General features: G+C 29.2%; 3 protein-coding genes and 2 long non-coding RNA genes across 7 annotated transcripts; 3 read left to right on the forward strand and 2 right to left on the reverse strand.

The window, feature by feature from the left end:
* The first annotated feature begins 334 nt into the window (after positions 1-334).
* Positions 335-4,910, forward strand: LOC124844157 (wall-associated receptor kinase-like 22). Its single transcript, XM_088091420.1, has 3 exons — positions 335-1,318; positions 1,937-1,990; positions 3,715-4,910. Exons 1-3 carry the CDS (start codon positions 391-393, stop codon positions 4,908-4,910), a joined length of 2,178 nt encoding a protein of 725 aa, XP_087947546.1. The 5' UTR covers positions 335-390.
* Positions 4,911-8,382: 3,472 nt separating this feature from the next.
* Positions 8,383-10,482, forward strand: LOC124844159 (uncharacterized). 3 transcript variants are annotated; one of them, XR_015786700.1, is made up of 4 exons: positions 8,383-8,621; positions 8,833-9,843; positions 9,922-10,071; positions 10,163-10,482. It is a non-coding gene; the product is annotated as an uncharacterized LOC124844159 (long non-coding RNA). The 3 variants fall into 3 exon arrangements; XR_015786699.1 differs by having other exon boundaries at positions 9,810-9,843; XR_015786698.1 differs by having other exon boundaries at positions 8,383-9,843.
* A 3,455-nt stretch (positions 10,483-13,937) lies between these two features.
* LOC124844156 (uncharacterized) lies at positions 13,938-16,911 on the reverse strand. Its single transcript, XR_015786610.1, has 3 exons — positions 16,454-16,911; positions 15,552-15,685; positions 13,938-14,347 (listed from the first exon to the last, which is right to left on the reverse strand). It is a non-coding gene; the product is annotated as an uncharacterized LOC124844156 (long non-coding RNA).
* A 1,082-nt stretch (positions 16,912-17,993) lies between these two features.
* LOC124846119 (wall-associated receptor kinase-like 8) lies at positions 17,994-21,985 on the forward strand. The gene is made up of 3 exons (XM_088091535.1): positions 17,994-19,000; positions 19,602-19,649; positions 20,582-21,985. The coding sequence occupies exons 1-3, from the start codon at positions 18,106-18,108 to the stop codon at positions 21,775-21,777; spliced, it is 2,139 nt and encodes a 712-aa protein (XP_087947661.1). The 5' UTR covers positions 17,994-18,105; the 3' UTR covers positions 21,778-21,985.
* A 1,828-nt stretch (positions 21,986-23,813) lies between these two features.
* Positions 23,814-26,137, reverse strand: ALKBH2 (oxidoreductase, 2OG-Fe(II) oxygenase family protein). The gene is made up of 4 exons (XM_047291260.2): positions 25,872-26,137; positions 24,658-24,774; positions 24,341-24,530; positions 23,814-24,215 (listed from the first exon to the last, which is right to left on the reverse strand). Exons 1-4 carry the CDS (start codon positions 26,100-26,102, stop codon positions 24,022-24,024), a joined length of 732 nt encoding a protein of 243 aa, XP_047147216.1. The 5' UTR covers positions 26,103-26,137; the 3' UTR covers positions 23,814-24,021.
* Positions 26,138-26,583: the final 446 nt, after the last annotated feature.

A 26,583-nucleotide genomic window follows, 5' to 3' on the forward strand; every position in this document is an offset into this window, starting at 1 on the left:
ATTCTCAAATTAAGTCTGGTTAACCATGATACGATGTGCATCATTTATAAAAGTATATTAATAAATGTAGCCTATAGAAAACAGTGTAGTGTATGATTAGACTCATGAATCTTTGATAGTGTGTTATCTCTCTAATAATCTCCTCTTTGATAGAACCATGCTTTGTTCTTATAATCTTTTTCTTATTTTGGTTTTTCTTCATCTCACGCGCTATGTTTCTATCATATTAGCAACAGTCCATGGAGCAGTGGGTCATTAAGAAGAAACCAAGAGACTATTGGTTAAAAATTAGGCAATGACGAGAAAATCATAGTAATATAAATACCCATCTTGGTAGAAGTTGGAAGCCTGCACCAAACCTCTTGAATATTGACCAGCCAACAAACCACGATGATTCTGAAATTGGTAATCCATTTCATCGTTTTGGTAATATGGTTTATACATGTACAGGTATCTGCACAAGATTACCCACAAGTCCTAGCAAAGCCTGGCTGTGATTCGCAGTGTGGAGATCTTGAAATTCCCTTTCCGTTTGGAATGAATGGTTCAGAATGCTACTTAGGGAAATGGTTTGAAATAGAATGCAGAAACACTTCAACATATCAAAAACCTTACCTCAAGTCAATAGGAGTGCAGGTGAGATTCATTGATGTCCAACAAGGTACGGTTACTGTCAACAATCCCATTGACCGTAACAACTGCGGAAGCAAAGATTCTAGGCCGGTGAAGCAGTCGCTGGAAGGAAGTCCTTTCGTGTATTCGCAGGAGCACAACAAATTTGTGGCCGTAGGTTGCAATATAATTACTTTTTTGCAGGTGAATGGGTCAGAAGGCAGTGGTTGTGTGTCCATCTGCGACCAAGACTTCAAGGTGGATGATATTGGGAAAATGGAGCTTAGAAACAGTGATTGTAATGGGAAGTCCTGCTGTCAGAATTCACTGCCAGCGTATCTTAAGGAATACAGCACTGAAGTAAGAGGTTTGAAGGAGAATGAAACGGATGGTGAGTGTAGTTACGCCATGGTTGTACAGCAAGAAGAACTGAACCCATACGAATGGGACTACCTCCCACAGTATTCTTCTTATACTCCCAAAGGGTACTACTTTCCTGTGAATGGTGAGATGAAGGATGTGGATGTGGTCCCTGTGGTGCTTGAATGGGAGATTCCCAACAACTTAAACCTTAAACTTCCTTCAAATGATCTCTTCCACTGTTTCGACACTAATATTACATCTTCACGATATAATCGTTCGGGTCAGAGATGTTCCTGCACATACGGTTACGGTTCCAATCCCTATGTTGAGGGAGGTTGTTCAGGTATATATATATTTTCAACTCTACCCAATTTTTATTCTATTACTTATTTACTGCAGTTAAAAATACTTCTTTTTTGTATCATAAACAACCAGGCCTCTAATTTTTCTTTTTTTCACGCTTAAAAGCCACTTATCAAAATAAAAACAATGATAGCATACTTCATTAAAAAATACAATCATCAAAATATTGCGGCTAAAGGTCAAATTGTTAGAAAATCAAAATAAAAAAAATTAAAGAAATTCATATTATATATATATATATATATATATATAAATAAATAAGATTACTAAAATAATATTATTTTCTTTAAATATATTTGCTGGTTCTGACATACAAAATAATCTCATTTATATAAAATTTACTATCTTATTTAATTTAAATACATTTGGAGAATAAAATAATAATATTTATTTAAAATTGAGAATATCATACTTAAAATATCTGAGAATATCCATATATTTTTAAAAAAATTATAAAACAACCAACAAGCCATTTACACTACACAATCATGTTGTAATTAATTAAAAAACTTACAACTCGTTTTTTCTCAATTTTATTTCTTATATTTTTACTGAATAACATTATATAAATATTTTAAATTTATTTATCACATTTCAGACTATCATTCCGTCTCGACTTCGCGGAGTCCCGTATCAATATCTGTCATAAAAGGTATGTACGAAGTATGAAGTGTTTAATAATTTATATGATTCCCTGATTAGGAGTAATAATAATCTTTATATTTATATTAATTAGCGTAAACACATATACGACACACGTGTATTGTCACGAACATGTGTATGTATTTTTAAATATCTATAATATTTCATTAATAGATAATGATATTGTAATTTGAATAAATTAATATATGAAGTAAATTTATATTTATTATGAGTAAAGAATAGTATTTATTGGTATACATATATTTAAGAATTTGAGCTTTGTTGCAATGTTTACATATAATTATTTTTTATAATGAAGAAATTAATGTTTGTTAAATGACATTTGTTCAATAAATTTCAATTTCATGATTAGAAGAATGTTTTCTATTTGAATATGTTGATTGTTCTTTATTTATAAGTTTTATTCTTGTAAATAGTTATTGTTCTCTTTATTATATAATTATTCTTCTTCTATTTGTAGTATTTACTCTTCATCTTTGTTTTTATTGATGTTGTGTTGATATGTTGTCATTTATGTCAAAATACAGAATTAAATTTTAAAGAAAGAACTCATTATTTAATATACTTGTGTGTATATTTTTTAGTAATTTAATAAACTTATTATATATTAGCATATACATATATACATTTCAAGTTATATGTACATCAAAACTAAAATTGAATGCTCATTTTATTTCATTTATAATTTAAGGTGTTTTTACTCATTAAAAAAAAACAAAAATAAATTGAATAATTTTTTATTAAAATATATTTATCCTTTTATTTTTTTATTATTATTTGAGAAGTCATTACTCATATACTATGCATTTTGGTATTATATATATATATATATATATATATATATATATATATATATATATATATATATATATGGAATAAGGGAATTTTTCTTCTTCTTTAGTATTATATATCTCATCATATGTTAATATTGGACGAAGTAAACATTTAAGCCTAAATTATAATAGGTTAGATATTCTATTCAACCTAAACACAAACAACGTATGGTCATTAGTTCCAGACTTTATTTTATATCATATAGCTTACCTTAAAGTATAAGTATATAATTACATAATAACATTTCAATTTTACTTTGATAGAAGTTCAAAAACACTCAATAAAAATGGTTTGACTTTCATTTGAGCAAGAGATTCTTGTTTTTCAACTTTATTTTGGTTACAATAAAATTTGTTACTTGATTTTGTTTGAGTGAAAGTTGCATCGTTAACACTCTCGTTTGAGTAAAAAACTCACTGTCTTAGGTTACATCAACACCATCACACTTTCATTTGAGCAAAAAATACTTTTGATTTTGCGAAAATTTCACTACTTTGAGATAATTTGCATTGAAATATTTTCCCTTGAGCAAATAAGGTTTCACATGAGAAAAAAGGCTTTATTTGAACAAAAATAAGCTCGAGAAACACCTCTTCTCCCCTCTCTCAAGGGAGGAAACATTCTTTTTTAACCAAACAAAGAAGTTCTCTACATATCATACATTCTAATTATTCTTTTCAAATGTTAACAAAATAGTTTAAGTTATATAGATTCATTTATATATATATATATATATATATATATATATATATATATATATATATATAAATATAAATGAAATAGTATAAGGTTTCTACATGTGTTAGTTTAGTTATAATTGTTAGGCTTTCTAAATGATTAAAGACTTGTTTTAAATTATTGATATGGTCAAATATGTAGGAATTTCTATAAGCTTTGGATCTATCATTTTACTTCTTATTTTATGGCGGGTGTTCAAGGTTACAAAAAAAATCATAGTGAAGAAATTCAGAGAAAAATTCTTCAAAAGAAATGGAGGATTATTATTACAACAAAAATTGTCTTCTGGTGAAGTTAATGTGGATAAAGTTAAAATCTTCAGCTTAAAAGAATTGGAGAAGGCCACCGATAACTTTAATTCAAACAGAGTACTTGGAAAAGGAGGTCAAGCTACTGTTTACAAAGGCATGTTGATAGATGGAACAATCATTGCAGTGAAAAAATTTAAGGTCCAAGGAAAGATTGAAGAATTTATCAATGAATTTGTTATTCTTTCACAAATTAATCATAGGAACGTGGTTAAGTTGTTAGGAAGTTGTTTGGAGACTAAAATTCCTTTGCTTGTCTATGAATTCATTCCTAATGGTAATCTTTTTGAGTACTTGCATCAACAAAATAAGGATATGCCATTGACATGGGACATGCGTTTGAGAATTGCCATTGAAGTTGCAGGAGCTTTATTTTACTTGCACTCTGCCGCTTCTCAACCTATTTATCATAAAGACATCAAGTCAACAAATATACTATTGGATGAAAAGTATAGAGCGAAAGTAGCAGACTTTGGTACATCAAGAATGATTTCCCTTGATGTTACACACCTTACTACAGTAGTTCAAGGAACATTTGGATATTTGGACCCTGAATTTTTTCAAACTAGTCAATTCACAGAAAAAAGTGATGTCTATAGTTTTGGAGTAGTTCTTGTTGAACTTTTAACAGGACAAAAGCCGGTAACCGTCCTAAGTCAAGAGGAAGCCAAAAGTTTAGCTTCATATTTCATCATGTGTGTGGAGAAAAATTGTGTGTTTGATATTATTGATGAAAGAGTGATGAAGGAAGGGGAGAAATATCATATAATGAAAGTTGTCAATCTTGCAAATCGATGTTTAGAGTTGAATGGAAAGAAGCGACCAACCATGAGGGAAATCACATTGGAATTAGAAGGTATTCGAAAATTGGAAAATGAGTCTAATGCACAAGAAGGACATGATGAGTTTGTTAAAAGTGAAGATTATCAATCTTGGGATGATAATTCTATTATCTCAGAAATAATGTCAAGTTTTGATCTAAGTAGCAGAATGACAATCTTGAAAGATGTTCATATTGTTACCATGTGATGGATAAATATTCTTATTTTTGTATTAAGTAATTTTGGGGAAATAAGAAGTATACAACCTTCCAAAATTTTGAACCATTAAAATTTTAAAGATTATACTTTAACATTGTAATGATATGTTGTTACATGTGATTATTGAGAAGTGTTCATGTCTATATTAGATTGTATATAATGTATGTCATGACTTATGTTTCATTGTGGTTGTTTTATTAACTGGTCGGATGGTAAGGAAATTGAGTTCATTAAGGTCCATCGTAGAATTGAAGACATTCAACTCTTTGATTATTAATACTCTATCATGTATAGAATATTTGTGGTTCCCGCAATGTTTTCTAGTATGGATAATATTTCTTGCTCTTTTCACTAAAAGGAGGAATACCTTACAATATGTGTGACATCAACAACTTTTGAGAATGAATATCCCTAGAAAAAAATTTGTCAACAACTTGTGATCCATAGTGAGGCCTACTCATTTGTCCTTCTGGGTATAAAGAGGATGTTTCCTTCCTTGTTGGAGTTTACAAGTTATTTTTGTGAGTGTAATAATCAGATTTTAGTTTTCTTTTGTTATACTTCGTTTAATGTAAAATTATTATATAGACAACTTATTATCTTTTATAAATATTTATTTGTGAAATTACAACATGATCTTTATTGTCATATATAATGATTTATGAATTTCTCAAGAGGAAAGATACACAAAATTTATTTAGTTTCTGTTTTGGTCCAAAAATGTCAAATTGATTTTTTAGTTTATTTTAATCTTAATTTTGTCCTGAGATTTGTAAAAATTATGCAATAAGGTCATTTAATTAGTAATGTACAATCACAGTTTAAAATAATGTCACATGTCAATTTGTAATTTTTTTTAATTTTTTTTGAAAAAGAAATTCATGTATTAAATTAATGTTGTGTTATGTGACGCACTTAACGTACCAAAGTTTCAATTTAGTTTTTATATTTATTTAATTTAGTAGTGTTAATTTTTTGTTAAAATAAAATAATACTCCTCTTCAATTGATAAATATATTAATAAATGAAGCCCATTAATTTATTAGATAAATTGTTGATGTCTAGCAATAATTATATAATTAGGAATAATTTAAATTGAAATTTTAAAAGACCTATTTTTCAATATAAAAATCTGTTTTCCTAATAAAAAATTTAATTATAATAAAGAACCTCATCAAATTAAAAATTTAATCTAAACAACTATTATTTATATTTAAGATTAATAACATACATATCGGCTTTGTACGTCCACCTTTGTCTTCACAAGCTCCACAACTACATAAAATATAATGTACACTGATGTTTAACTTTTTAATTATCCAAACTTAACTTTACTCTTATAATATTTACCTTAAAATAATTTCAATAACATGGGAGAAAAAAAGGTATAGCAAGTTGTTTTTTACAATGATTAATATATCATCGAATATTTTAACTGCACACTGCATTTATTTTTGTCCAATTTTCAATTATTTTTGTTATTTATTAGTGTTTTTGTTCTCATGTTAAGAAGATCAAATAAAATAATACACAATAAAAAAACTATTAAACCAAACAACTCAACTAATTCGTAGCACTTAGAAAAAAAAATTAACAAAACAAGAAAAAACATAATAGATGAAGAAAATTAGAATTAGATTTCCAAGTTTTAAAACTTTGTTTGATTTGTCTCGTGCATACTTTTATATGTTCTGCAATAAAGACTTTCAATTTCTTAAGATTTTCTTTACTAAAAAAACTCTTAAACATAAATCGATTACCCTAAACAATATGACACATTTTTTTTAACTAAGAACATGTCTGGTTTTATTCTTTTCAAGAGTGAAATTTTTATCACTTTTTTCTTTTCAGGAAGATCTGTTGCAAACATACTTCAATTGCAAATCAACATGCACGATAAATTTGATGTTTTTATAAATAATTACTTCAACGGTTATATAAATACCTATTTGTAAACGTTAAAATAATTTTATACAAAAACTATGTAAGTATTAAACTTAAATATTTAATTTTTTTTTCTCCTTTAAGTTGTTTTATTTGTTGACATCATCTCTCCAAATGAAGCTTTTATCTTATCATAACTTCTAGACCTAAAGAAATAGGAGTACAGTACAAAATTAGGAGCAACTTCAAGCCTTTAAGGAAAGAAAAAAATTGCACAGGATCATGGAGAAGGAAAATTATAATAAATGTTTGTTCATACTCTGAATTTTTTATTTTGTAGACATTAGTGAGAAAGACTGTAAAATGTAAAATATGTTTTTTCTTCCTAAAACTTTTATGCTTTGTTATCTTCCATCTCTAACTTTTAACAAACTTTTACATATAGACAAGGAAAGAGAGAAATTGTAACACACACACACACACACACATATATATATATATATATATATATATATATATATATATATATATATATATATATATATATATATATAAATATAATTGATGGATACATTTTGCACAAAAATATTATTTCTTCCCTGAAAGAAAACAAATAACTAATCATAATTAATTTGAGTTATTAATGGAATAAAAAAGTGAGACTAAAAGTAATTACTAATTATAGTATATATTGGTTGACTTACTTCTTTGTGTTGAAGTTGTTTTGAATTTTGGTGTTAGTAAGGGATCTTAAATAATTTTTGATTTATAAATGATTTAATCAATTTATATAAAATAACTTTATTAATTTAATTATTTTATTTTATTTTTCATACCATCAACCGTTTATTTACATAATTCGTAATTATCGTTGACCTCACAAACTTTTAAGATCAAACATAATTTATCCACACGAAATTGATTTCTAAGGACATTTTTTTATATAATAAAAAAATATTCTCATACACGTTTAATAAATTTTAAATATTTTTCAATTTAAATTAATAATTCAAGTTATCAAACTGGTTACGAGATCAAGGTTGTTAACTTCTTGCAATAATTTAGGAAAAACTTATAAAGAAAACCTATTAACATTTTAATAAAAAATAAGGACATAAATTACTAACAAAAAAATACTATTAAGTTTTGAAAATTAAGAACTTTCCCATCATCAAACATTTGTCTTGTCTAAGTTAAACAAAGAGACTTTAATATTTTGTAAAATTAATTACGTAACAATTAATTATATCAACAGTTTTTTATTTTTTATTATTTCATTTAAAGTATGAATATATGTATATAATAAAAATAAGGTTATTAAAGTGAGTTTTTCAAGATGTCAAATTATAGTTTCTTAGAAAAACAAATTGAGTAAAGTTAGACTATATAACAAAATACTTATGGGAAATTCACTTCAAATAAAAATAAAGGAGGATGATACTTTAACAATAATATTTGAAAACATTTTGACAAAGCCACGTGTCACGGTCTAATTGATCTATGTGAAAAAGATTTTAAAAATTGAAAATGACATGGAAATAAAAGTCAGATGGAGTTAAGGAGTTTTGATTGCGGAGGTTTCATTTTGGTATTTCAAAAATTAGAAATCTCATTCTTGCTAGAAAACCCTTGAGAGAGCGTCTTCCCAACCACAAGTGTCGTCTGAGCATAACCGGTAGTTGTCAACTTTTCACCTTTCATCGGATTCTCGCCGTTAATCAGAGCCTTATCCGTCGCCGTCCACCGTTTTGAAGCACCAACAAAGGGCGAAACCACCATTGGATGTGGTTTTTGAAGCTTCTCGCTGTTCCTTTTGGTAATCCTTGTTCTTGTTCGGTAGATTTGAGTTGTTTTTAATTTTTTTTACCATTTAGGGGTTGTTGTGTTTACTGGTACCTTTAACTGTGGTTTGAACTTTTGTTGATCATTTTGGGTTCTTGTGATTTTTGGGTGCAAAGTTTCAATTTTTTGGATTTGTGGTTGTTGTTGGATTATTTTGACTTATCTTTTGTACAATGAAACGACAGTTACAGATTCCATTGAACAACAAGGTCAAAACAATGTAGGTAAATGTGTTGTATTAAAAATTTATTAGTTTGTTTTGATAATGTTTTAAGTCAAGCTTTTCTGGATTCGCTGAAGTCAGCCCCAAACTAAGCTCATTGCAGGTAATTTCGAGTTGAGTCTATATCCAAGGTATGAATATGTGAAAACGATTGCACTTGTATATGATGAGTGAATGTGGTAGAAATTTGGGTACTACGGGATTTGTATATGATGAGTTCTTGGTGGAGTATTTGAATGTTTTGCTTTCCTAGAGTGAGAACTTTATCACATCTCAATCAAAGCTCTCCCAAGCAAGTAGTAATAACTTTCTCTCCTTGTCTACATTATTTACATGCAGATTTCCTAGGAGTTGTCCGTGTAATTCCAAATAAAATTCTCAGTTTTCACACAACAAGAAGTTGGGACTTTTTGAACGTAAACAATAAATAATAACCAATGGGTGCTCTTCCAAGGGTCAATCTGGAAGAGGAACCATCATTGGCATCATGGAAACAATTGGTATAATAAAGAAGAAGAAAAGACTTGAATTAAATTAGAAGTGGTTGAGCTTTTAGTCTAATTCCCCAAAAAAAAGATTTAATTTGTGTCATCTTTTATGATTGTGCATTCAATTGAAAAACTATTATACACCTATTTGGATGACTGTTGCATGCATGATTTGGTATCATCATCTAGCTTTTAGGTAAATCCAAATTGGTTTTGTTTGTTCACTTGGCTTATTATTTATTTTATTTATTTTTTCTCTTAACCCTACCAATAAATCAAGTTTGAAACTCAAGTCCTACCGAATTTATCAATGTTTTGATTTGACGTTGTTCCTCCTGCTTAGACTACTGCAATCACATTTTTGAGGTGGGAGTTTTATATGCAAATATGAATATCTAACCTTCATAAAATAGAAGTAATTTGATTAACTCAGGTGTGATTATTGTTTCAGGTTTTTCTTTGGTGCTGCTCCTGATTATCAAGAAGTGAGTTGAATTGGTTTTCTCATTCTTTTCTATTGTTACAAAAGCTTTGCGTTCATACATTTTCTTTTTATATTTCAGACTCCAAATTCGAAGATTGAATTTCTGGGTTGGTATTTTGTTGAGCTAAGTTTCTTGGATGATGATTGTATAAGATTTTTGCCCTCTGTTGTAGCAGCTTCCGCTTTATTTCTGGCCAGATTTTTTATTGATCCTAAAGTGCATCCTTAGGTAAGTATATACAATGGATGGTGATAGAATTTTAATTTAAAAAAATAATCTAAATGCTCTTCAAGTACTCAATTTTGAGAACATTTTGCAGACTTCTTTCTTGTTTGAATGTTCGGGTTACAAACCAGTTGAGTTGAAAGAGTGTGTTCTCATCTTGCATGATTTGCATTTGTCAAGAAAGGCATAATCATTCGAAGCTGTTAGGGAGAAATAAAAGCAGCACAAAGTTATTATCTTGGCATTTCTTTTGTTATAATATATTTTCATTCTCTTCATGGCAAATCTACCTTCTCCTTCATATGTACCAAGTTACTACTCTGAATATCAGTTGCATATGACTGATCAGCAAAAGTTATGTATGATTGACAATTTACATTCTACTTGATGAAAATTTTAACCTTGTCTACTGTATTTTTCTTCTTGTAACATTGATATGGTGGGAGGTAAATATTTTCAGACCATAATATTTGTGTAATTAAATTTATTTTTTATTACAGTAGTCAAATTAAATGAAAAATTATCCTTCACTTTATCTTAAAATATTTTTTTAATAAAACTAAATAATAATAAAAATAATAAAATGAAAAATATATAGAAATAAATTTTATGTATGCTCATATTTAGTCTTTGAAGTACTAACCTATTTTTTTACCTATTTTTTTTAAATAATGCAAAATATATACATGTATAAAATCTTTAAAACATTATTAAATGAATTTAAGTGGATTCTTAATACTCTCTAATTATTTATAAATGTGTTTTAAGTTCCTTTACTGTTTTTTAAACAAAATGTTGATTTTTCTTCTTTTAAGTAAAAAGAATGATCAAATTCTAGTTTGTGTTCTTAACAATTATTCTTTTAATTTGAAAAGTTGTTTATTGGTAACACTAGTACAAAAACAACGTACAACGTCGAATATTTTTTGCTTTTCACGTCGAATTCGAGAACGGCATCATACCGGGAGACGTTAAATTGACGTAGAATTTAAAAAATTTGATGTTAATTTAACATCGAATTTTGTTAATATACGACACTAATTTAACGTCAAATTTTGAACATATACGACGTTAATCAATTTTTTTTATTTTTTTAATTAATTGTAATTCTTTTTAACAACTCTACAAAATCTGAAAAGCATAGGATCAACAACAAATAACAATAACAAACAAGTTCAATCAAACAAAAAACAAGTTCAACCAAACAACAACAAACAAATTCAACAAACAAATTCAACAAAAAAAAAACAACAAACAAGTTTAACAAATAAGTTCTTCAAAACGAAAACTAACCTGTTTAACAAATAAGTTCTTCAAAACGAAAACTAACCTTTAAAAGGTGGGTTCATCGGAATAAAGTGTTGCCACCAGTGAGAGAGAAAACAAAATGCGCCTATGAAGGACAAAAACACGAAAATAATCGGTGAAAACAAACGAAAATCATACCTAAGTAGTTAATTAACATGCATTTGTATCAAATGAAAGAAAGATTACATGTGATGGTCGTCAAACTTCGTTCGAGAAAAGTTTGAGCAGAGAAGAAGGTCTCGCGCGTTAAGATGAAATGAATGAATTTTCAATCTCCCGCTCAAATTTTTATTGAATTCACTGGTCTTTTGACGTCTAACGCTGAGGTATTCGACGTTTTATATCGCCTTACATTGAATTATAATTCTAAACGACGTTTAATAATTGCATTTATTTACAAAATTGCCACCAATCATTTTTAATGTTGGTTATTTAGTGGTTAGACGTTAAACGCGTGACGTTATATGTTGTTTTTCCACTAGTGTAACCATATTACTACAAGAAGATTTAACCGTATAAATATCTTAAACCTTACGTATATCTTCATTTACATGTTAATTATATCTATTTTTATAAAATATATAAAATTTATTTGTACACTATAACATATTTTTGAAGTGTCAAGAAGAAAGTCTTTACTCATGACAATTTTGTAACACACTAAACTTTTTCTCCATGTGCACACTTGTACATACAATTTGATATATTTTTGTAACACTAAACTTTTTCTCCATGTGCACACTTGTACATACAATTTGATATATTTTTGTAATTTCTTAATACAAATTAAATGTTTGAACCAGGAGTAAAATGCATTATATTCTCCATCACTAATTTTTGTTAAAGTGGTAAGATTAATAATAATGTATTTGTAAATCTTTATTATTTAAAAGTAGTTATTATTTGTAATTATGATGGGAACCAATTATTATGTCATTTATGAAGAATTTTGTGGTCAATGAATCATATTTAGTAAAACTCATAGTGCAAAAACAACAGTGGTAGCAAAGGAAAAATAAGTGGGTACTTCATGATGAAGTTTTGCACATGGGGATCAACTACGAAGATGACACTCATTTTAGAGTGTCTAATATTTCTCATAATTTTTTTAATTTAAAAATGATGTGAAACCAATTATTATGTCATTTATGAAGAATTTTGTGGCCATGTAATTATTTTTAGTAAAACTCATGGTGCATAAAAAGCACTCGTAGCAAAGGCAAAATAAGTGGGTACTTCAAGCTAAAGTTTTGCACAGGAGGATCAACTACGAAGACGACACTAATTTTGGAGTGTCTAATGTATTTCTCATCATTTTTTCAACTTAAAAGTGATCTGAAACCAATTATTATGCCATTTATATAGAATTCCATGGGCAAGGAACCATATTTAGTAAAACTCATGGTGCATAAAAAATAGTGGTACCAAAGGCAAAATAAGTGGGTACTTGAGGCTAAAGTTTTGCACATAAGGGTAAATTACGAAGATCACACTCATTTTGAAGTGCCTAATATATTTCTCATCAGTTTTTCAACTTAAAAGTGACGTGGAACCAATTATTATGCCATAGAATTCCATGGACAAAGAACCATATTTAGTAAAACTAACGGTGTAGAAACAACAGTGGTAGCAAAGACAAAATAAGTGGGTACTTCATGCTAAAGTTTTACACAGGAGGGTCAACTACGAAAATGACACTCATTTTGGAGTGCCTAATATATATCTCATAATTTTTTTCAACTTAAAAGTGATCTAGAACCAATTATTGTCATTTATATAGAATTTCATGAGCAAGAAACCATATTTAGTAAAACTCATGGTACATAAAAAACACTGGTAACAAAAGCAAAATAAGTGTGTACTTCAGGCTACGAAGATGACACTCATTTTGGAGTTCCTTGTCATAATCATTGCCTCAACATCACATATACGTGAAATAAGTGTTAAAAAAATTATGAACTTCAAAATCAATGTCATTTGGAAAGGTGACCTGCATGTGCAAAATCTTTACTTAAATTCTCTAGTTATTTAGTCTTTAAGGTAGCTTTTTCATAAGGGTTCTAGAAAAAAATGATATTTGGGATTGAAGTTTGATATAAATGTCATAGTCATTGCATGAACATCACTTATATGTGAAATAAGTGTTAAAAAAATTTTGTAGTTCAAAATTAATTTTCAATAAAATATTTCAAAAAATATAAAATATTTTTTTGAAAAAAAATATATAAATATTAGTTTTATTACGTACAAACCTATATTATTCATTGGTTCTTTTATATACAAAAACATGTAAAATATTAAGAAAAATATGACAAACAAATATTTCAAAAAAAATATTCATTACTTTTGGTGTATGAATAAAATATGACAATTACGAATCCATATTCAATTAGTCATCTATAACTCTTGATATTGACACCTCAATGAAAATGTTATGCCTAATTAAATTATTAAAGGATGTATTAAAAAATTAAAATTTACAACAATATTTAGATATTATAATTCATCAATATCATACTCATATTTGATAACAACAAAAAAACTATAAAATTTTCTCACAATTATACTAAAATCTTTTTTACTAATAATAAGATAACACAATAAAGTTTATCTTATGCATTCTACATATGTATCACCTATTTGCATGTTGCAATTGCAATCATCTCTCCATACAACTAAATATGGAAAATACTTGTCACTTATCTAACATATATCTGCATTCTGTTTATTTTTATAAGGATACATAAATTTTCCCATCAAATTTTCCTCACATATGTTCAAATTTCAACTATAACTAAATTTGTCATGACTTCTTCGTTTTCAATCTCTACATCAATCAAATTCAGGGCTTTCAATCTCAACCTCTACCATGTATGTGACCGTCACTGGTCTGTGGTATGAAAATTTGAGTTCACTCCTTTCATATGTAAGAAATTTCATTCCCAAGTCGTATGAAAGAATATGATCACACCTGAAAATAATTGAAAATTTTAACATAATCATTTATATAAAGAAAGATTTTGTAAACAAGAGTGGTTAAGAGATTGGTCAATACACCATATTGAGCACTTTCTAATTACTAAAAGAAAAAAGGCAATTAAATCATAGATATGTGAACATAAAGTAATATGAAGCCACCGTGTCGATGACTAATCAGGCAACTAATGGTTGTGTTAGTAACACATTAGAACATAAGACCAGGTGTATAACCTGAAGTAACATGATATAATGCAAACATATCATGTAAATTTAAAACAACAATCAAACTGAAAATCTAGACAAAATAACATAGCAAGAAGAGGGGACTTAATCAGGGAATGGATCATGAAGGAATAATGATGAGTCAACAGTGACAAATATATATAATAAAAATGTTTTAAAAGGTGAATGAATGTTGTAAAGCATGTTGTCATTACATAGATAAGAAGATGATTATAGATCAACAGAGTCACCTTCCATTACTCGATATAAGAGTCAATCTCTTATATCATAAGCAAGAGGAAACTAGGATAACAAATCATATTTTATAGGAAAACATTTTTAGTAAATAGTTGAAACAACACCTGTAACACTTTCCTGGTGAAACTCATCGACCCCTACCAACTCTTTGTCTAGTAGAGGCCCTAGATATTGGAGCCACAACCAAATTTTCAATATCAGAAATCTGTTACTAAGCATGAAAGAAAATTACACTTGAAGACATCTAAGAAATCTGCTTAAGGTGGAAAAAAAGAATGAAGGGAACAGTTCTAAAAATAAAATTACTAGGATGGCAGCTAGAATCAACCACAATGACTAGGAAAATTATAATAAATTGAAATAATGAAGAAAATACATAAAAGCATGTTAATTTAAAATTCATACAGTACCATGACTAGGAAACTATCAACCCAATAAATATTGAAAATTTAAATGTTTTAAATTCTTCATAAACAAACAACAACTTGTATAAAATTTTAAAAAAGACAATAAGTGTCATAAAAATTGATGAAACTTCTCTCAAATTTTGAGAAAATACAAGGGATATTCTTCAAAAATTATATTACAGTTACTATGATATGTATCAAATAAACACTCAGTTTAAAATCTATGATCAAGTCTAATGTAATCACTTAGCAACAAAACATGTAATTAAACTGAAGTGATTAAAATGCCTCAAATATAAAATGCATTACTTGAATTTATTCCATCTCATTGTAAGGGATTAAAATACCCGCTCGTGGATCAAGAGTGTCGTTGAAACAACAGCCTGAACGTAGTCTTGGACAGGTTCTTCAGCATAATTAATTTGTACATTGAATCCTCTACCCTGAAAATCATAAAGCATGATGTATTTGTATAATGAAAACTTTAACCTGAAAACCACAGTCATAGTAATGCCCCACTTAATTAAAGCATTTCCAAATATTTTCTAAAAAGTTGTTGCTTTGTCAAATTAATATAAAATGGAAAAGAACAAAAAATTAAACAATAATAATCATTGTAGTCAAAATCACAGTTTGACATGTAAGGCTATCGTGATCTTCTCCCTTGTTTGAGTTTTTATCTACTGTAGATTGAAATATTTTAGTTTTGTCATTGAACATTGCAACTTGCAGCATATTGCAACTTCTCGCTATTGCCTTTCTAGGTTAGTTTGATGGTCGGGATTGCAAACCAGTTTTGTAGCCCTTAAGATGCTTCACTCCAAAAAACATAAATTTGAAGCCTAAATTTTGTGTTCCTTATAAGGTCAAAATACACCCGCACCCTTATTTAATCTCTTCCACTCCCTGTAATTTCATTTGATCTCTTCTTATCTCTGTGTGGATTGTAAGACTTAAACACGCTTGTTAGGGATTTGGTATTGAAGGATCCCTCCTCCTCTCTCTCGTGTTCACAATGCTATTTCCCCAATTTGGCTAACCCTAGGTATTTTCGATTTTGGGCAAAAAGAAAAGAAAAATAAAGAATGAAGAGAGAAAAAGAGAATAATTGAATTAATCTTCGAAAACTTAGGAAAAATGCGTTTTTAGGGTATGAAAAAGGGCAAAGGAGAAACAAAGAAGAGAAGGAGGGAACGAAGGAACATGGATACCTGAATCTCAGTAGATGAACGAAACACTATACATCTAGTGCTTGAGGCAATGCCGCCGAAAGTAGCACGAAGGAGCAAAGAGAAGCATGAATGAGCGAAATGAAAAAGAAACACGAAGGAGCGAAATGAAAAAGAAGCCCTAAAAAGCGAAACGAAAAAGAAACAGGATAGTCATAGTGCTTATCTTAAGAAGCGTTATCTACTGTGTCCTAATACAAAGCGCTTCAAAACCGCAGAACGACGGTGGAACGACAGCAGACAAGACTTCGATGAACGATGACGGTCCGGTGAACGGTACAAATTCCGTGAACGGCCACTTCTGCTCAGGCAACTGCCTAGGTGAAGGTCGTGTTGGGAACACTTTCTCTCTAGGGTTCACGCTCTCTCTCAACCTTCTGTTCTCTCTCTACCAAAGTCTAAGATTCAAAATCTGAATATTGGAAATCAACCCCAAAAACTTGAAACCCCTTCCCCCAACTTCCTTTCTACGTCATTTTAATTTTTTAAATTATTTTTCACGTTCACTGCTCTCGTTTTGACACGTATGCTATGTCAAAATATTATCAAATTGTTAAAGTATTATTTTTCAAAAATAAATTTATATATATATATATATATATATATATATATATAAAAAGATGTATGAAGATTTATATGGATTAAAAATAACATTAACTTATATTATATAAATGAGTCATTTCTTATTATATCAATTGATTTTCACAATATAATATCTCAAAAATATATACCATGATAAAGTTGTATCTTCACATAATTCAATATCTTTGTATTTACTCCGCTTTTGAAAAAGTCAAATCAGATGCTCTGAAGACCTTTCCGGGAAGCTAGGATTTGAAGTGACAGTATTGACGGTTTCAGAGGTCATCCACTCAATCAAAGCAAAAGTCAGGACTCTCATTCAGGGTGTCATTTTCGCTTTAAATATAGAATTTTGATTTTGGACTAAACCAACCTGTATGATTATTTTCCAAAGACGACTTCAAATACACTAGAATGCAAATTGATAATCAATAGAGTATTTTGTTTATATTTTGTTGTTAGATGGAACAACATTCACAATCTAATATTACCTATTACAAATTCTCAAATTAAGTCAGGTTATCGATGATACCACCTGCATCATTTATAAAAAATATATTAATAAATGAAAAGCTAATTTTCAATTAATATCATAAATTCTATCCTAATAAAAATATTTGATTTAACAAGAACCTCATAAAATAAAAAGTTCAATCAAACAATTAAATAAAATGATTTTTGTATTTAAAATAATAACACAAAATGGATTAGGTTTGTAGATTGGCATTTATATCCTGGCTATCTTTTTCTAATTTTGGTTTTTGTCAACCTCGGGCGTTGTCTATGTTTCTATCTTATTAATTTAGGGTTGTCAACATAGCTTTCCTCACGGTTAGAACTCTTATTCAAACGCGTGGAAAAGTGGCACAAGAATTCACATGAGTAAGATTAAATACCAACGCTCAGCAGTGAGTCATTAAGAAGAAACCAAGAAATTATTGGTTAGAAATTAGGCAATGACGTGAAAATCATGTAATATAAATACCCATCTTGGTAGAAGTTGGAAGCCTGCACACACACCTCTTGAATCTTGAAGCAGCCAACAAAACGCAATGATTCTGAAATTGGTAATCCATTTCATCATTTTGGTAATATGGTTTATACATGTACAGGTATCTGCACAAGATTACCCACAAGTACTAGCAAAGCCTGGCTGTGATTCGCAGTGTGGAGATCTTCAAATTCCCTTTCCGTTTGGAATGAATACTTCAGAATGCTACTTAGGGAAATGGTTTGAAATAGAATGCAGAAACACTTCCACATATCAAACACCTTACCTCAAGTCAATAGGAGTGCAGGTGAGATTCATTGATGTCCAACAAGGTACGGTTACTGTCAACAATCCCATTGACCGTAACAACTGCGGAAGCAAAGATTCTAGGCCGGTGAACCAGTCGCTGGAAGGAAGTCCTTTCGTGTATTCGCAGGAGCACAACAAATTTGTGGCCGTAGGTTGCAATATAATTACTTTTTTGCAGGTGAATGGGTCAGAAGGCAGTGGTTGTGTGTCCATCTGCGACGAGGACTTCAAGGTGGATGATATCGGGAAAATGGAGCTTGCAAACAGTGATTGTAACGGGAAGTCCTGCTGTCAGAATTCCCTGCCACCGTATCTTAAGGAATACAGCACTGAAGTAAAAGGTTTGAAGGAGAATGAAACGAATCGTGAGTGCAGTTACGCCATGGTTGTACAAGATTATTTTAGTCTTTATTATACTCGCAAAGGCTACTACTTTCCTATCCATGGTGAGATGAAGGATGTGGATGTGGTCCCTGTGGTGCTTGAATGGGAGATTCCCAACAACTTAAACCTTAAACTTCCTCCAGATGATCTCTCCCGCTGTTTTGACACTAATATTACATCTTCACGATATAATCGTTCGGGTCAGAGATGTTCCTGCACATACGGTTACGGTTCCAATCCCTATGTTGAGGGAGGTTGTTCAGGTATATATATAATTTCAACTCTACCCAATTTTTTATTATACTTAGTACTTACTTACTGCACTTAAAAAGACTTCTTTTTACATGCTTAAAAGCCACTTATTAAAATTAAAACGATAATAGCAGACTTCATTAAAAAAATACAATCATCAAAAAATTGCCGCTAAAAGTCAAATCATACGAAAATCAAAAAGCAATTAAAAAAATTGATATTATATATATATATATATATATATATATATATAAATATATATATAAACAAATAGGATTACTGATACAATATTATTTTCTTTAAATATATTTCCTGGTTCGACATGAAAAATAGTATAAAATTTACTATTTTATTTAATTTAAAGACATTTGGAGAATAAAATAATAACATTTATTTAAAATTGTGTATATCATAGTTAAAATATCTGAGAATATCCATATATTTTTTTATTAAAATTATAAAACAACCAACAAGCCATTTACACTATATAATCATATTGTAGTTAATTAAAAAAAATTACAACTCTTTTATTTTCTCAATGGTATCCTATTTCTTATATTTTTCCTGAATAACATTATATAAATATTTTAAACTTTATTTATCACATTTCAGACTATTATCAATCCAACGGGAGTCACAGGACAATATCCATCATAAAAGGTATGTATGAAGTATGAAGTGGTTAATAATTTATATGATTATCTAATTAGGAATAGTTATTATCTTTATATTTATATTAACTAGTGTATCAAATACAAGAAATTTTACATATCTCATTAATAATTCATAATAGATTACATGCATTAATCCCTCATTCTACTCAACCTCAAACACAAGCAATAAATTATGGTCATTAATTTCAAATTCTATTCTACTTCACATAGCTTATACCTTAAGTACATAATTACATAATAATATTTTAATTTCACTTCAATAAAAGTTCAAAAACATTCAATAAAAATAGATTGATTTTCAGATATTTTCACTTGGGTGGAAATAAGAATAAGCTTGTTTATCTACTTTATTTTGGCTACAATAAATTTGTTTGAGTGAAAATTGTATTGCTAGCACTCTCGTTTGAGTGAAAATTTTATAATCTTAGATAACATCAGTACCATCACACTTTCACTTAAGCAAAAAAAACATCACTTGAGCAAAAATTTATCACTTTAGAACATTTCGCATAGAAATTTTTTTACCAAGCGAAGAAGGTTTTACTTGAACAAAAATAAGCTCGAGAAACACCACTCCTCTCTAAAGAGGAAAAATCCATTTTTTTTTCCAAACAAAGAATTTCTCTACTTCATGTATTATCAATAAACAATGACATAAACATCCAAAACAATACAAAATCAAGGTTTCAAATAAATAGTACACATAATAATTACTAAGACAATTGCATATCATACATTCCATTTATTATTTTTAAATGTTAAAGTATATATTCTTTATATATATATATATATATATATATATATATATATATATGAATGAAGAGTATAAGGTGTTTACGTTGGTTTAATCATAATTGTTATGTTTTTAATTAATGATTAAAGACTTATTTTAAAGTTATGATATGGTCAAATATGTAGGAGTTTCTATAAGCTTTGGATCTATCATTTTACTTCTTATTTTATGGCGGGTGTTCAAGGTTACAAAAAAAACCATAGTGAAGAAATCCAGAGAAAATTTCTTTAAAAGAAATGGAGGGTTATTATTACAACAAAAATTGTCTTCTGGTGAAGTTAATGTGGATAAAGTTAAACTCTTCAGTTTAAAAGAATTGGAGAAGGCCACTGATAACTTTAATACAAATAGAGTACTTGGAAAAGGAGGTCAAGCTACTGTTTACAAAGGCATGTTGATCGATGGAACAATTATTGCAGTGAAAAAATTTAAGGTCCAAGGAAAGATTGAAGAATTTATCAACGAATTTGTCATTCTTTCACAAATTAACCATAGGAATGTGGTTAAGTTGTTAGGAAGTTGTTTGGAGACTAAAATTCCTTTGCTTGTTTATGAATTCATTCCTAATGGTAATCTTTTCGAGTACTTGCATTTACAAAATGAGGATATGCCATTGACATGGAACATGCGTTTGAGAATTGCCATTGAAATTGCAGGAGCTTTATTTTACTTGCACTCTGTCGCTTCTCAACCTATATATCATAAAGACATCAAGTCAACAAATATACTATTGGACGAAAAGTATAGGGCGAAAGTAGCAGACTTTGGTACATCAAGAATGATTTCCATTGATGTTACTCACCTTACTACAGTAGTTCAAGGAACATTTGGATACTTGGACCCTGAATATTTTCAAACTAGTCAATTCACAGAAAAAAGTGATGTGTACAGTTTTGGAGTAGTTCTTGTTGAACTTTTAACAGGACAAAAGCCAATAACCCTCCTAAGTCAAGAGGAAGCTAAAAGTTTAGCTTCATATTTCATCATGTGTGTGGAGGAAAATTGTGTGTTTGATATTATTGATGAAAGAGTGATGAAGGAAGGGGAGAAATGTTATATCATGAAAGTTGTCAATCTTGCAAGTCGATGTTTAGAGCTGAACGGAAAGAGGCGACCAACTATGAGGGAAATCACATTGGAATTAGAAGCTATTCAAAAATTGGAAAATGAGTCTAATGCACAAGAAGGGAATGATGAGTTTGTTAGAAGTGAAGACTATAAATCTTGGGATGATAATTCTATTATATCAGAAATAGTGTCAACTATTGATCAAAGTAGCAGAATGACAATCTTAAATGATGTTCATATTGTTACCATGTGATGGGTAAGTATTCTTATAATTGTGTTAATTTAAATAATTTTGGATAAATAAGATGTATACAACCTTCCAAAATTTTTAACCATCAAAATTTTAAAGATTATACTTTAACATTGCAATGATATAATTTGATTATTGAGAAGTGTTCATGTATATATGAGATTGTATATAACCTATGTCATGAATGAATATATGCACTTATGTTTGTTTATGATTGTTCTATTCACTGGTCAGATGGTGAGGCAATTGAATTCATGAAGATCTATGGAGGAATTGAAGACATTTAACTCTTTGATTATGAAGACTATCATATATATATATATATATATATATATATATATATATATATATATATATATATATATATATATATATAATGTTTGCGGCTCCTAAAGTTTTTTTTATAGTAGTATGGATAATGTTGTTTGCTCTTTTAGCTAAAAGAAGGAATCCCTTACAGCATGTGTGTGTCATCAACAGCTTGTTGTAATGAACATCCGTAAGAACAAATGTGTCAACAACTTGTGATCCATAGTGAAACCTACTCATTTGTCCTTCTAGCTGCATGGAGGATGTTTCTTTCCTTGTTAGAGTTTACAAGTTATACTAGTTAGGGTTATAGTTTGCATAAAAGATTTTAGTTTTCTTTTGTTATATTTTTTTTAATGTAGAATTATTGTTATCTTTTATAAATATTTATTTGTAAAATTACAACATGCTTGCCAAGTGCAAAGTCATAATTTCAATTTTCTTTTCTGAAAATAAATATGAAAAAAACACCGAAGCGAAACTATACATGTTGTACTAATTTTAAAAAATATATAGAAAACACTTTCTTAGCTTCACAACCACATAAAATATAATATACAATGTATAACTTTTTAATTATCTAAACTTAACTCTAACATTATAATATTTACCTTAAAATTTCAATAACATAGAAGAAAAAAATACAACAAAACTTTTTTTTTTTACGGTGATTAGTTGGTACCTATCTTTTAGTATCTACACATAAAATTCATAATGATACTCATTATTCGTGGATATTAAATATTTTAGTACCTGTTTATAAATATGTCGGATATTATATTTTCCATACATGCGGATATTCTTTATTTATAAAAAATGAAAATAAAAATTTATTTTACAAGTTAAATTTAATTAAAATTAATTTATATTTTATTATATTAAATTAAATTAAAACTAAAATTTAATTTATATTATATTATATTTTTTATATTTTTTTATAATTTTATTTTAAAAATTTATAAAATATATTTTTTAAAATATTCCTGAATACTTTTATATATATGTGGATTTTAAAATAATCACGTGTAGTATTTTAATTAGAGATATAATTTAGAGAATAATTATTTTAGTATTTTATATTTAGATATTAAATGCTCATTATTTTGAATATTTTTTTCAATTATTTTTATCTTATTTATAAGTGTTATTGGTTATCAGATAAGAAGATGAAAGAAAATAATACACAAGAGTTTTATCCTGCAACAGAAAGACAAATATATGCATAGATAAATGATCAATCTGCATCAAATCGAAGCAGTAGATTTTCAAGTTTGTTACAAAAAATTTTACTGATAAAACATATCTAACTGGATCTATAGAAATACGATTTTCCTTTTTATGCTGATAATTTGCTAACACCACTCACTCTATTCTTTGCTATTAATTAAGTTTTAATATTTTATTGAGCTCAGTATTTTATTCTACATTATATGTGATTACGGATGAAAATTATACTTATAGTAATATATTTTGCTCAGCTTCTACAATTTTCAACCACTCTTGGTATATTATTCTTAGCCAGGATTCACGTTCTTGTTTTTCATTGTCACTGAGCAACATGCATTCATATTTACTTTTAAGTATTTTAAGTCAATTACGCATGAGCCATATTGAAGAATGCCTAGAAACCAAGGCGACCCACACAGGTTCAGCATAAAATGTGGTTGAAGCCTACAAGGAAACACCATCAGGAGATTTACAAAGAAAAGGGTTCTTTAAGAATCAAAAGCTTACAAAACCGCATTTGCATCACAGAAGCTATATGGAATTCATAATTCCACCAAAAAGACAAAGGTAGTAACATGAACATAAAGCTTGAAATATTAAATAGGACACACTCATATTCATATTACTCGAGACAACTTTACAAATGTATCACCATGTCACAAGAACATACTGCTAGCATATTAAACGAAACCTGCTCTGGCCACAAGCCAATCAAAAAACCCGCCTAAAGGTAAGGTTAATGCGCGTGCCTTCAGCTTTTGCACGCTTGGGCACAGAGTGAATCCAATCTCTTTGGGTATGGCCTCTCATCACCAAAAGTGAACCATGCTTAAGTCTAAACGTATGCTGATTAGCGTCATGGCTACCCTTCTTTAATCTCTTGCTGGCAGGTTCATCACTTCCATCTGAAGATCCACAACAAATGATAACAAGTTCATGCACACTCACATAAGGGTCTACTACTAGTGTAGTAACATGCACAAGAAAAAAGACAGAGATGGTATAACTCTAACGACAAAAGAACTCATACCACCAGATTTTTTACATGGCTTCTTCTTCAGAACAAAGTCACGTTCACATCCAAAAGTTAGAGACGCAATTTCAGGTGTTGGTCCATAAAGCTTCTCATCATCAGAATGCCAACCAACATAGTCATTACCACCATTGTACCTATTTAAGAGTAAGCTATTAAAACTACTCCCAGGAAGAGCGTTATGGACCTTCAGAAGTAATAGAAAGAAATATTAAGTAACACAACAAACACGAGCCAGATAGAGCATAAGTCAAATATATTGTCATTAATAGCAGAATAGAAAAGGAACAATGTTGATTGAGAAACATTCTTACAGCCTCCAACATGTCTTTAAGTGGTGGATAATCATCCCAGGAATATGCACGCGGCTGATACCCGCTGTAAGTCAACTCAGTCAAACCTGGAGTTGCAACATAACATGTCTCTCGAGGCTGTAGAATTACATGGCATTAGGATATTGTGGTTAATCTATCTATCATGTCCATACACAAGAGAGTAATCTCTACTTTATAATTGGTTTTTTGTCATGACTCAAGCACAAGTGAGAACCCAACCCAAAAAACTAGTTCATCCCAACATCTTAGGTCAAGGTTGTACCACATCAAATAGTTCATCCTACTCAATACGAGACTCCTAACATCTTTTGTCAAAATTGTGTGGTTATTATTCTCTTCACTCTTCGGTTACAAGGATATGTATGAGGAAATTCATTGGTTGAAATAATTTTTATTTCCCACATTAACATTGAGATTGAAGCCAAATACTAAGTACTACATGATTAGGGAACTTGAAATTGCAGTTGGTAACATTTCTTTTGTAAAACGGTTTGTCTAACAAGATTGAGTGTGTTTGGATGGATGTTTGTAATTGCCTAAAATTCATTTTGGAGTAAAGGCATTTATTTTGATGATTATACTTTGAAATCAGTAGACTTAGTGTAAGCTTCTTCAGTTCAATGCAATAACTGCTTGTTATCACTTCTAACGAACCCGACATTTGGAGACAGAAACAATTTTTACCCGAAACAATAAGACACACTTTCTAAGATCGTCTCTGGTAAGAAGCAAAAATGATTTGATGCTTTCCACCTCGAAATCATAGGTTCTACTTATATTAAAGGTTTAGTTACCCATGTGATCTTATAGTTACAAAAACTTCCCATTTTAGTTATTGCATTTGAAAAACTTTCGATTTTAGACCTTTAGGCACTTGATTTCTTTTAATCTCGACGGTGTCACTAAAAAGGGATTAAAATGATACGAGTAGAAATTAAAGGGGATGTGATGTTGTCATTAACAGGGTTTAAAAGGAAAAAATTTTGAAACTTATAATACGAAATCAGAAAATCAAACCTATCTAAATGAACATTTATCACTCTAACTGCCTAAGAACAGGGGCATATTTTCAAACTAGATTGATAGTTAATAGCTTCATTTTTCATTCTAAGAACACCAAAAGATGATATTTTTGTGGAATCCGACGTTCCAGTATGGGTAGAATTTGAAAGAAATGGGGGAATGATATGAACCTGAAGGAAGGATTTTCCGAAGACGCGAATGTTGGGTCTGGTCCATGGAATGTGTTTGTCGAGATACTGGAACCATTTCCATGACTGATCGGAGGGTATTAGCCTCTGAATGTATACGACGTCGCTTCCATTTCCGAGATCCACCGTTTCCCTTTTCACATTCTCCTTAGGGTTCTCGTTCGGCACCGCCTTCAGCTTCAACACATTCATCGGTGATGGAAAACTGTTCATAGCCTCTTCACATTCTAATTGATAGAATAGAAATGCAAACTGTGATGCTAAATTGCGTATTTATACTTTTGTAGGATGAGATAGTTACGGGCTCTTCTCTTATTATTTTAACGTAATTTTAAACACGTTTTTATTTATTATTTTTAAATTAATTTTAAAAATTATCCTAAGTATAATACTCAAATAATAGTTATAAAGTAATACCTTTTCATTATTAATCTATATTTTCATAATTTATAAACATTAGTCTAAAAATATATTTTGAGTATATTAAGTTTTTTTCTGTATATATGTTTTTTTTATCCTTTTAAAGATATAGTAAATCAAACACTAGTTTATAATTATACATTGTTATGCAGTTTTAATTTTATAACATTAGGAGCATACTCCTTAATGGATTTTTTACTTTCAAAATATGTAAGCAACATTTTCACAGAATGAGAATATGCATAAGTATTGTGTTTTTTTGGAAGAACTAGAA

This window comes from Vigna umbellata, chromosome 5 (assembly GCF_029865625.1).
Source record: "Vigna umbellata cultivar VRB3 chromosome 5, Vumbellata_1.0, whole genome shotgun sequence".
NCBI lineage: Eukaryota > Viridiplantae > Streptophyta > Magnoliopsida > Fabales > Fabaceae > Vigna > Vigna umbellata.